Consider the following 11,487-nt stretch of genomic DNA (forward strand, 5'->3'; position numbering starts at 1 on the left):
GTGCCAGCAGGGTGTTAATTTGCCTAAATCCTGAGTAAATATTTGCAGCAATTAAGTTTTGTAAGTTGGTGCTTCTGCTGCTCGCACTCACCTGCAGTATTGACCACAGGATCTGAGACTCTGCTTCAGCTGAGGGCAGTCTGAGGAGCCTGAGCCCTGACTTGCCCCAAGAGAAGACAAATCCACTTTCTAACCAGTGTCTGCAGGATTTGTCACCCTGAAGAGAGAGGAATTTCTCAGCTGCCTGGAGCAGCAGGCAGCAGATGGTGCTGCAATGCTGCTCTGCAACAGCTCGGGAAGACCTGGCTGGGAAACCCTCCTTGGGAATCTCTTCCAAGTCCTGTGTTCCCACACTAGCAGGCACTCGCTCCTGCTTTTCCTGGAGTTGAACCTGACATCATTTTTGACAGGGATTCAAAATCTGTGAGCTGTGTGCTCTGGGAAGGGATGATTGCATGAGCAGCTCGGTCCTGTGGGGATGAGCCAGCTCCCCCAGTTGCAAAAAAAACCCCAATCCCCTGATGTTTCTGACACCTCATTGTCATTGTCAGGCTGTGGTAATGGCCTGGGTGGATTTCACCCCTGACTGCCAGCAGCGTATGGAACCCCACAGCTCTGGTGCTATGTGATATTTTTATTAATGCTGCTTGAAACAAGCACGGATTTGTTAAATTTGCAGAGCGTGGAAGAATGGTGGTGTGCAGTGCAAAGAGGGTGAGTGAGAGGCCTGAGAATGGGTCACAGGAGTCACTGAACAATCTCATCCTTTGTTTTCCTGCTGGAAAGGACACGATGTTCTCATCTCAAAACAGTGAAAAAATGGGAGAAAAAATCCTGCAGCAGTGAGGAGGTGCTGGGAGATCACCTGGAGAGAGGGGAAGTCTGTTCCTAGAGTGACACAGTGAGTGGAAGTTGAGTCTCCCCAGCCCTGCTTTCACTATTTCTCTGAAAAACCACGTGCTCTAACCCCACGGGCCTCTCCCTTCCCTCAGAAACCCTTAGATGGGAACTGTGTAGATGGGAAGCTCCTCAGGCTGCTCCTGAGCCATGGAAGGCAGCAAATCCTTGGGGACAGCACATCCTCTGCTGGGACCCATCTCTCAAAATCCAGATGATTTTCAGCTCCTGGCTGATCCAGGGTTGACCTGGCCCTGGAATTTGGGCACTATCACACATGTGGCTGAGTCATCCTGATCTTCTCCTGCTCTGGGTGACCAGCAGCAGGATGAGTTCACATCTTGCCTGTTGCAGAATCACCCAGAGAGCCAACTCCTTCCTCTTCCTCCTTGCAGAAATTCCTGTGTCTGGCGTGTTCCCTCTGCTTCTCCCCAGCCCTGTGCCCTCTGAGCCACCGAGGTCTGCTGGATTTTGTACCCAAGGTATTTGCTGGGGGCTGTGTTCTTCCCAGAGCATCCCTGGCACTTGTGCCCCAGCCTCAGGAGTGTGCATGGAGCTCCAGGCTGGCACCTGCAGTTTGTCATTGTCACCTGAGCCCCCAGCCTGCTGCTCTTGGTGGTGGGGACACAGTCCTGCTGTGGGGACAGCTGTCCTGAGTCCTTGCTTGCAAAAAAAATCACTGTTTTTTCACTCAGCTCTATGGGCAAAAGCAGGCCCAGAGGCAAAACCTGCCTGTGTTCTGTTATTTCTGGTTCTCTGCACTCTCTGGACTCTTTCCCACCTTCCTGCAAGGCATTTTTGGGGGTAGCAGGGCCAGCTCTTTGGAGGGGCTGTGGGCACACAGGGGAGCTCACCCTGGGTCTGCACTGAGGCATTTAGCCCAGGGTAAAAAGCAGTTTTCACACCAAAAAGCACTTTGAATCAGGAGTGATGCCTCTCCTGGGAGGAGGAAGCTTTGTCATGCTGAATTACACCCAGCAGGGTCCAGCCATGGAGGCTGCAGGGAAAAAGTGGCTCTGAAAAGGATGGGGAAGGGCTGATGGTCACCATTACTCCTGGCTTGGTCCTAAAAGCAAAGCAAAGGTTTGACAGCGTGTCCTGCTGGGGAATTCACAGCGGGAAAAACTGGGAGAAAAGCAGGAGAGAGTGTCTGGAGAGACAGCTTTAGCTGGGATTTGGGAGTGGAGGGATGCTGTGGGTACTGGGATTCACAGATCAGAGGGGGATAGAAGTAATTCTCCCTAAAATGTGAGTCAGTCCCACATCCTGTGGTTGAAAAGGAAAGGGATCCAAGCAGACCCCAGGATTAGACTTTTTCCCAGTAAATTCGAAAGAGAAATTCCAGAGAAAGGGGAAGTCGAGAGAAAAAGCCTGAAAATTTAAAATAGTGCTATAAAAAACTTTCAACTCAGCAGTGAGGTGGCCCAGGAAGCTCTGAGGGACTTGATCAGAGATGAGGATGTGGAGGAAACCGAAAGGAGAGAAATAAAGAAATAGAAACCCCTGATGATCCTTTGGTGTGCCAAAGGACTGCAGTGATGGTGACACATCCCTGGGGATGTGCAGCAAGGCCAGAGAGCTGGGATGGGCACACACAGGGGGTGTGGAGAGTAAAAGGTTGGAACCACAGAATTAATTCAGCCCTGGGGAGCTGAAACAACAAGGGGTCAGCTTAGGGAATGGGGGTGCCTGCACCACCAGAGGTTGCTTCAGCTCTGCTCCTTCAGGGCACAGAAAGAGGGGTGTTAGAGGTGGATGTGCCCAAAAAGGATATTCTGGAGGAAATTTGGCAGAAGTGCTGTTATTCTGTGGTTCCAGACTGAAGGGTTGAGCTGAGCCAGTTCTAGGGTGAAGCAAAAAACCCAAAACCCCACAACCACTGAAACCACCTCCTTTCCTGGAGGGGAGTGGGTGGATCTGGTGCTTTTCCTGGGAAGGAGAGCAGTTTGCTGGTGGTGGGACAGCCTTGGATAGTTCTGGAATCCACAGCAACCCCTTTCCAAAGGGACACTTTGCAAAACAGGGCTCTGGGAACAGGATCTTGTCAAGACAATCCAGTTCACCCTGGGAAGGAGCCTCAGCTCCAGTCTGGATGGTTTGTGGGAGGTGTTGGTGGGGCTGGTGTCCATGGGAGCAGTGCTTGGTTTTCATCTCGGGTCAGAAACCTGCATGAGATCCTTACAACGCCCCTGTGCAAAGCTGATTTCCCCTCTGTTGGTATTCCCAGGCAGCTTCCAGCCTGTCTGGTGCCTTCACATGGATCAATCCCTCATTTTTCAACCCAAACCTTTTGCATTTAACCCTTTTCATGTTGTTCAACATCAGATGTGTGCCGTGGGATTTTCCCTGCCCCAGACATTCCCAGCTCCCAAACTGGCTGAGTGGCTGTTCCTGTTATCCCTGTCCCCACCAGCAGGATCCTGCTCTGCGCTGTCTTGGAGCCCTCCTCCATCCCTCAAGGTCGTTCAGATCCTTTTGTGTGATGTCCTGGCCCGCTCTAGATTGATGATCCCATCTCGTTTTGCCTCGTCAGCACATTTCCCCTGCCTTCTCCTGCTTTGTGTGCCAAGGTCATTAATGCAAATGTCAAGCAGGATATTTTTTGAGGCAGGAACTCAAGGAACTGCGTGGGTAAGCCCCTCTGAGTGTGACACAGCCCCTTTCAGCTGAAGCAATTACCATGCCCCTTTCAGGCAGCTCTTGACCAAATTTACTTTTCGTATGCCAGTCACATCTTCTCTGTCTTTGCTCATAATTTACTATCTGGCCTTAATTCAAGTGTCTTCCTGAAGCCCAGATGAGTGAAATCTGCTGCATTTCCTTCCCCACAAATACCTCTGAACTTACAGAAGGCAGCTATCAGGTGTGGTATTTTAAACACGTCAGGATGATAAGTTCAAACAAAACCAGTTTCAATTATATCAATGTGCCTGCTAATGAAGAGCTGGGTGGCACAGAAATTTGGGTGCTGTGTCCTGGATGGGTGCCCTGTTTGGGTGACAAACTGGCTGGTGGTGTCACCAGTGGCGTGGGACAGCAGAGCTTGGGGAGGATCTGCAGCTCAATTTTATTTATTTATTTATTTATTAGATATTTGCTGATGGATTCAACATGAGAATAATGTTGATTTATGGCACACTGGTGTTTTAGTTGTTCCTAAGTGGTGTTTTCCTTCATCAAGGACTCAGGAGCTGCTCTGAGGCAGCAGAGCCAGGACAGGTGATCCAAGCTGACCAAAGGATTTTCCATCCCAGAGAACATCACAGCCCAACTCTCCTGTGGCACCGCAGGTACTTCCTGGACATTCCCCAAACAAAAGCCAGCACTGGCAGCCCCAGGTGAGACACTGGTGTCACCTCTGGGGATAAACTGGGTGGCACCAGAGCTGGACCCCAGGAACAGCAAACCCAGGGGTCCCTGCGGTCCCTTCTCCCACCTTGGTGCAAGGAGGCATCCAAGCTGACCCTTCATCAACAGACACACAGACATGATTGAAATAACCTTTATTTTAGCATACTATTCTGACATCGTTTAAATAACTTCTGTGCTTAGAAAAAGAATATTTAGTTTAACTTAAATAAGTTATATAAAATAATTTTCCCCTTTGAGGAAGGCTGGGGGTGAAATCCTCTCAGTTGTGCCCGGGGCTGGAAGCTGTGCAGGGGTGGGGTCGTGGCTGTCAGCAGGGAAGGCTCAGTTTTCCAGGCTCTGGAAGTGCTTCAGGAGCTCCTGCACCCATGGTGCCCGTGGATCTGCACACACCTGCTTGTTCTTCTTGGTGACCACACTGCCGGGACAAAGGCTGCCTTCAGCTGCTGGGCTGGGGCACTGGGAGCTGAGTGTCCCCTGTGTGTCCCCTGTGTGTCCCCATGTCCCCCCACACCCCTGGGCACCCCTGGCCAGTGCTGGGTACTCACATCACTCCCCGCTGCGTGCAGGAGCTGCTGGTGATGAAGACGGAGCTGACGCGGCGCCGAGGGATGGGCTGCCTCTGGTAGCTGAAGCAGCAGGCGCTGGGGACACCATCTGTGAGGGCAGGGGACAGACACATGGCCCTGGTGAGACCCCAGCTGCAGCACAGCCTCTGCCCCCTCCAGGGATTTGCCATCTCGTGCCACATCCCCTGGCAGAGCCCCCTCCAGGAACCACCCCCAGCTCCAAACCTGCATCCCCCAGCATGGCACAGAGCCCCCCAAACCATCCCCACAGCCACCAGGGTCCCCCTGACAGGGCTGGGACCCTGCAGAGAGGCTGGACTCACCGAGGTGACCCTCAGATGGGGAGCAGGTGGCCAGGAGGAGCAGAGTGACCAGGGTGGCTGCCAGGACCTTCATGGTGCTGAGGGCTCTGTCAGAGGAGCTGTCAGGGGAGGCTGCAGGACTCTCTCTGCGGCCTCTGGGGCCGTGCTCTCCTTTTATCCCCATCCCAGGGGAGGGTGCAGGGTTTCAAAGAAAGAAAGTGAGGGCATCATACCGGGGAAATTATGTCAGGATCACCCAGTTTCGCTGAGCTGGAAAAGGCGAGGAAACCGCAGAAGGGGAAGCGCCGGCCACGAGGCTGCGGCTTTGGAGATGCTCTTTGGGTGCCTGGTGCTCCCAAACTGTGTCAGGGCTGTGGAGCAGCCCTGGGGATGAAATAGCCCAGCTCAGGTGCCCTGGCATGGACACTGCCAGGAGATAGATGCCAACTTCTCCCTGGGTTTGCCACAAATTCCCCTTCTCACCCTGCTCCACCACGAGGATCCAAAGTGAGGACCACAACCACTGCACACACACTGATAACACCAGCTCCTGCTTGGACAGGAAAAATCATGAGGGAATGAGGTTGTGTTGAGCTGGAAGTTGCTGTGGGTCTCACATCTGTCCCATTTTGCTGGTGATTGATCAAGACATCAATTTCCTTACTGGAAAGGCTGTGGAGACACGGAGTCCCTGCAGGGCCTGGACTCTGGTGCCCTGATCCAGCAGCCTGCCCTGCCACCCTCCCTGTCCCCTGGCTGAATTTACACCTCTCTGAGGGTTTCAGTTTTGGCTGCAGCCTGGCTGCCACCCTCCCTGTCCCCTGGTTGAATTTACACCTCTCTGAGGGATTCAGTTTTGGCTGCAGCCTGCCCTGCCACCCTCTCTGTCCCCTGGCTCAATTTACACCTCTCTGAGGGATTCAGTTTTGGCTGCAGCCTCTCAACACTCAAGTTGTTGCAATAACTGCTTGCCCACTCCTTCCCAAGCAGCATCATTTAATCCAATTTAATCTCTCCTGATTTAGCCCCCAAAACAAAACCCCCTCTGTCAGGGACAGCATTAAGAGCAGGAGCCAGAGGAAGGAGAGGATCCTGCTGGTGCCCACTGGGATCAGCTCCTTGCAGATAAAAACTCCAGGAAACTGGAGAGTGACTGAGAAAGGGCAGCATTTGCAATGCCAGAGGGTAATTCCCAAACCCCCCCTCCTCTGCTTCAGAGTGAGCTGCCAAAATCACTCCTTCCTCCATTTATTTTGCTTTTCCCAGCCTTTTCCTGATGCTGCCACAGGCGTTTTGCAGTTACCATGCAAACCCCAGCTTCCCTTGGCCTTGCTGCTGACCCTGCCTTGGCTGTGACTAATTCCTGACTGATTCAAGGGAAAAGTCCAGCAGCCCAAAATGCTGAGCCATGGCAGTGCCTGTGCTCCCAGCCCCACTTCTTGTCCAGCAAAGCTTCCCCAGCCTCGGGGTCCTGCCTGGTGGGAGCATCTGTGGGACAGAGGTGGGGATGGCTGCAAATCATCTCCTGGGGTTCTTCAGGAGGAGCTGGCCAGTTCTGATCTGCCCTTGGGCTGCTGGAAGAACAGGTCCAGCTGTTCCAGCTCTTTCTCCCAATTTTCAGTTATTTCAGTTTCAGCTACTCTGGGAATGGGGTTACAAATGAATAAATAAATAAATCCTTTGGATTTAACAATAACCGGGGTCTCTGGTGCCTTTTTTTCCAACCTGGAAATGTAACTCAAGATCATTTTAGTAAGGAGGTAATGTAAAAGTGGATTTTTATTTGAAGGCCTTCAGGAGCAGTTATAAAAAGATGTCTACAAAAGCCCACACCCCAGGGGTGAGCACGTTTTTATTGGTTTTAGGAAATTAGCATAATTGATAAAAACCACTAATTAGGAGGACAAGTGGTGATGCAGTTTCTCTTCAGGTCAAGCCTTTTTTCTGGAGTTCCTCCCTCTGCTCTAGCTGTACTTTATCCATGGAAATGTATCTGGAAGAGTTGTTCTCAGCCTTGGTTCCCTGGAAGAACCGAGAGAGCGCTGGGGCCTTGGAGCTCTGGATCTTGTTTTGTCTTTCTGCCTCGGGAGAGGCCATGGGAAATTCTTGGGATAATCAGCCACTAATGCAGTGGGTGCCACAGAGTTACAAGTGTGTGTGTGTGAGGAATGCAGAGAAGATGTAAAAGAGAAAAAGGCAAAACCCACAAGGCATCGTCTCCCTCTGTGGCAGCTCAGGAAGGCTTGGAAAGTTCACCTGCTGTAAATGTTCCTGCTTGTCACATGTCCCTGGATGCACAAAGGCAGGAGGAAGGGACTCAAAGCCCTAAACTAATGCAGGTCTGCATGAGTTCACTCTGTTTTTCTGCCCTGCTGACTGCAGAGACACCGAGGGGTTTCTCTAGGGCTCAGAGCACCCTCTGTGAGCACAGGAATCCCAAACTCAGCCAGTGGAAGCTTTTTATGTTTTTGTGACCCTCTCTGCCTCTAAACCCCACATGTCCCACAGAGATTTCCCCACACCTCTGCCCTGGAATTTTGGCACCTCTCTGCCCTCATTCAACCACCGGAATGAGATCCTGAGCCATCCAAACCAATCCCTGGGCTGGGATTTATTATGGAGGGAGCAGCCCTGAGCCAGGGATGGAGCTTGAGCTTCCAAGCCCTGAGCTTGGCTTGGAACAGAGGGAAAAGGGGCAGGATGGGCCAGAGAGCAGCACTGGGGGACAAGAAGGACCAGGAGCGTGGTGAGGAATATCCCACAGCCAGAAAAGGCTGGAAGCTGAGATCAGGGCACTGTGGGCACTGCAGTTTCCAGAGGGTGACTTGTCATCCGGCAGGAACCATGGAAAATCTCACCATTAATAGACTATTTCTGATGGAAAAGGCAAAAATATTTCCTCTTTGCTGCAGAAGTGACCGGCCAAACTTTCGGTTCTCCATTCAGCTGAGGGCCGGATGGGACTTCTTACTGGATGCTGATGAAATACTTTCCATTGTGACTGGAATCGAGGATATTACTGTGAATTGCACAAAAGTGCAGCTCAGCAAGAGCAGGGAGCTTGTCTTTAATTCTGTTTAAGGAATTAGATATAAGGAACTGATATAAAGGGAGAGTAAAGAAATGACTCGTGGTTTTATTTCTCCTGCCATGGAAGACCTCTGTGAGCAGGTGACGTTTGAATGCAGCAGAGGAGCACAAATCTGAGGGGCAGGAAACACAGGGAAAGAGAAACTTTGGCTTTACAAATGCAAATTTGAGAAACTAAAGAGAGAAAAAGCCCGTTAGTTAGGGAGGGGAGTAAAAAGCCAAAGGTGCTGCTTCTTTTTGTCTTGTCTGGTTATGGTTGAATACTCAATACCACCAAAATTTTGTGCACTCAGGAGAGAAAAGGGAAAAGAGAACAAAAAAGGAAGGATGAGGCAGTTGAGGCAGGTGCAGCCAAAACAAAAAGGCTCCAAAGATTCCCATAAATTCCTCCTGAGCCAGGCTGTGGCCACCTCACCCCCAGGACAAACTTACATGGAATGGGTGAGGCTCAGTGGGGAGCAAACCTGGCACTGCTCTGGCATAATCTGATGGTTTTGGCACTGCCTTTGCATGAGTGTCCCAAAGAAAAGGAGGGAATTAAGTCTAAAACCCCCTCAGCCCTTGGGGCTGTGCAGAGGCACCGTCCCTGACTGAGGGGGAGCAGCAGGGACAGTGGGGGGCCAGAGCAGACCCCAAATTTGCTCAGTCCCAGGCTGAGGAACCTCTCCCTTAGGGAGAAATAAGGGGTAAGAGGAGAATCACAGAATATTCTTGAGCTGGAAGGGATCCACAAGGATAATCAAGTCCAAGTGCTGACCCTGAGGCAGAGGGATGCCCTGGGCACCCCTGTCAGGAGAGGGGCAGCACCAAAGGGATCAGAGCAAGCTCTGCCTTCCCCGAGGCAGGAACCCACAGCAGGAAGAAATGAAAATCACTGCCAGCACCTCGATCCCGTGCCAGTGCAGAGGAAACCACTGGGGTTATGCAACATCCCTCTGGGAAGTGACACTCATTGATTAAAATTATGCAAAGAGCTCCTGTGGCTGGGGGTGGTGAGGAGAGCACAGGGCAGCCTCATGAGCTGTCCCTGACCCTCGTGTGTGTGTGTGTGTGGTTTTGTGGCACTAATTCTGTAATTCAGTGCAGAGTTCCTACACCAGGCCCTGCTGGTGGATTTGTAATTCAGATTTCCAAATGTTCCTTCCTTCTCTGAGGATCCCCCCAACCCAGGACAGGTTTTCTGTGGTTCTGTATCAAAGTCAGAGCAGCTTTTGCACCAGACTGAGAGGAAGAATGGTGAGGAAAGGAACAACCTCTCCCAGGCAGGAGGCTGCAGCACACCTGGCATTCCAGAAAATCCCAAAGGGATTAGTGGGGGATTCTGTCCAGGGACAGGGGGGTGATTTGGGACTGCAGCCACCCTCCCCAGCACTACCAGAGCCACAGGGACACTGGGCTGGTGGCTCCCAGCCCCACCCTTGGTGATCTTCCATCTCTGAGTCATTCAGTGCTTCCATCCCCTGGCACCTCTGTGTGGGCTCCAAATCAGGGTCAGAATTCTTGGGGTGAATGTGGCATTTGGAGGGGGATCCCCAAAGATGTGTCACCTGGGGGTGCCATTTGGTGCTGGGTTGGACTTGACCTTAAAAGTATTTTTGTTAATTCTTCTATGATTTAGAGAACCTATATATATATATATATAAAACATTATATTATATGTGTTGTCCCTCTGGTTCTTCTGCAAAGCCCTCCTGGATTTGGTTTGGCCCCATTCACCCCTGGACATCCTCACAGAGACCTGGCTGAGGCTCCAGCTCTTCCTGGCTCCTTGCTGATCCCAACACCTGGGCAGGAAAGCCGGCAGCAGGACCTGCCCAGTCCCAAGAGACTCTCACAGACAGATGTTTGCGTGTGGGACTCGCCTTTAATTCTGTTCTACAAAAAACAAGCGTGGAGCTGCTCCCCCTTCACTCCCCGGCTGCTGCAGCCTCTCCACGGAGCACAGAGGGTCTGGGCTCGCCATCCCACCGGCAAAGGGAGGTGGTGAGGGTCATCGTGATGGGGAGGGTGTCCCTTGTGAGCTGCTCCATCCAAAAGTGTCCCCTCTTGGCGCTGTCCCTGCTGTCCCCAGCCCTGCTAGCTGGGGATGGAGAAGGAGCTGACTTGGAAGCTCTGCTGGTACCTCTTGACCCACGCCCTGCTGGCTTGAGTGCAGATCTCCTTCCCATTCCTCACCCTGAAGCTGGGCCACAGGAAAGCTGGGGTCAGTGGGGACAGTTCCTCAGTTCCTGAGGGGCTCAGGGGGTCGGGATTGGACCCACCAAAGCCAGGCAAGGGGTGTGTCAGGATCCAGGGGGGTTTGGGGTACTCACATCACAGCCTGGTGCGGGCACTCGGGGCTGGTGGGGTAACAGGCCACCACGTTGTCCCTCTTGATCCTCCTCATCTGGAAGTTGAAGCAGCACTTGTCCGGCATGGCTGGAGCTCCTGGGGGGCAGCACAAGCCTGGCTCAGCCTGGAGACCCCCAGACCCTCCTCAGTCCTCCTGCCACAGCAATGGCAGCTCTTTGGGGACATCCCCCTGCACCCTGTGCATGAAGCAAACCTGACCCTACAGCTCTGGGATCTGTCCCTGTGACCCACTCCTGGGTCCTGTCCCTGTCCCCCAGCCCTGGTTCTGTCCCTGTCCCCTAATCCTGGTCCTGTCCCTGTCCCCCAGCCCTGGGGTCGGGGCAGTGCTCACTCTGAGCCAGGCTGTGCCAGCACAGCGTGGAGAGGATGAGGAGGGCGCAGACCACCCTGCTTGCTGTCCTCATGCTGGGCTGTGGCCGTGGCTGAGCCGCCTGTGCTGGGGCCAGGCTGTCCCAGCTGCTTTTATGGGGGAGCTTCCCCCAGGGCCAGGGGGAGGGCCTGGTCCCCTGCCACGTCCCAAAGCACAGAGGGTAAGTGATACTCATCCCCTCATCCCCTCCCCAGCCCTGGGAAAGGAAAAATGTGCTCCCAGGCTGTGCTTCTGGCACCGACGGGCTTGGGATTTTTTTCCTGAGCTCCGGCCTCCAGCATTAGGGCTGATGGACAGGCTGTTCCCAAAGTTTGGCTCTGCACCCTGGTTCCCTGGGCCTCGTGGAAGGAGCCCCAGGGGAGCTGAGAGGGTTTGGGGGTGTCCTTTGGATGGGTCAAGGGACAGTCACAGCATCCCACAGGGTCTCCCATGGTCGTGTCCTCTCCCTGCCCTGCAGTTTTGTATCCTGGCCAAAAACCCCTTTGCCGCCCCCAAAAACAGCCAAAGAGAAAATAAAGCTATGGAGAACAACCCCAAA

At 52.9% G+C, this 11,487-nt stretch overlaps 2 protein-coding genes across 2 annotated transcripts; both read right to left on the bottom strand.

The window, feature by feature from the left end:
• Window positions 1-4,171: 4,171 nt before the first annotated feature.
• LOC131587130 (C-C motif chemokine 4-like) lies at window positions 4,172-9,940 on the bottom strand. The gene is made up of 3 exons (XM_058854667.1): window positions 5,159-9,940; window positions 4,815-4,923; window positions 4,172-4,684 (listed from the first exon to the last, which is right to left on the bottom strand). The coding sequence occupies exons 1-3, from the start codon at window positions 5,319-5,321 to the stop codon at window positions 4,591-4,593; spliced, it is 366 nt and encodes a 121-aa protein (XP_058710650.1). The 5' UTR covers window positions 5,322-9,940; the 3' UTR covers window positions 4,172-4,590.
• Window positions 9,941-10,092: 152 nt separating this feature from the next.
• Window positions 10,093-11,059, bottom strand: LOC131587131 (C-C motif chemokine 4-like). Its single transcript, XM_058854668.1, has 3 exons — window positions 10,911-11,059; window positions 10,540-10,654; window positions 10,093-10,409 (listed from the first exon to the last, which is right to left on the bottom strand). Exons 1-3 carry the CDS (start codon window positions 10,981-10,983, stop codon window positions 10,304-10,306), a joined length of 294 nt encoding a protein of 97 aa, XP_058710651.1. The 5' UTR covers window positions 10,984-11,059; the 3' UTR covers window positions 10,093-10,303.
• Between the last annotated feature and the right edge of the window lie 428 nt (window positions 11,060-11,487).

The sequence above is a fragment of the Poecile atricapillus genome, chromosome 21, assembly GCF_030490865.1.
Source record: "Poecile atricapillus isolate bPoeAtr1 chromosome 21, bPoeAtr1.hap1, whole genome shotgun sequence".
Taxonomy (NCBI): Eukaryota; Metazoa; Chordata; class Aves; order Passeriformes; family Paridae; genus Poecile; species Poecile atricapillus.

Bases quoted from the DNA above. Each gene is read 5' to 3' on its own strand.
- LOC131587131 (XM_058854668.1), bottom strand. From the start codon at position 10,983: ATGAGGACAGCAAGCAGGGTGGTCTGCGCCCTCCTCATCCTCTCCACG. The intron at 10,655-10,910 runs GTGAGCACTGCC...GCTGCCCCCCAG, and splicing joins CTGGCACAGCCTGGCTCAGA to GAGCTCCAGCCATGCCGGAC. The intron at 10,410-10,539 runs GTGAGTACCCCA...CCTGTGGCCCAG, and splicing joins TGCCCGCACCAGGCTGTGAT to CTTCAGGGTGAGGAATGGGA.
- LOC131587130 (XM_058854667.1), bottom strand. From the start codon at position 5,321: ATGGGGATAAAAGGAGAGCACGGCCCCAGAGGCCGCAGAGAGAGTCCT. The intron at 4,924-5,158 runs GTGAGTCCAGCC...CTGCCCTCACAG, and splicing joins CCCATCTGAGGGTCACCTCG to ATGGTGTCCCCAGCGCCTGC. The intron at 4,685-4,814 runs GTGAGTACCCAG...TTGTCCCGGCAG, and splicing joins TGCACGCAGCGGGGAGTGAT to TGTGGTCACCAAGAAGAACA.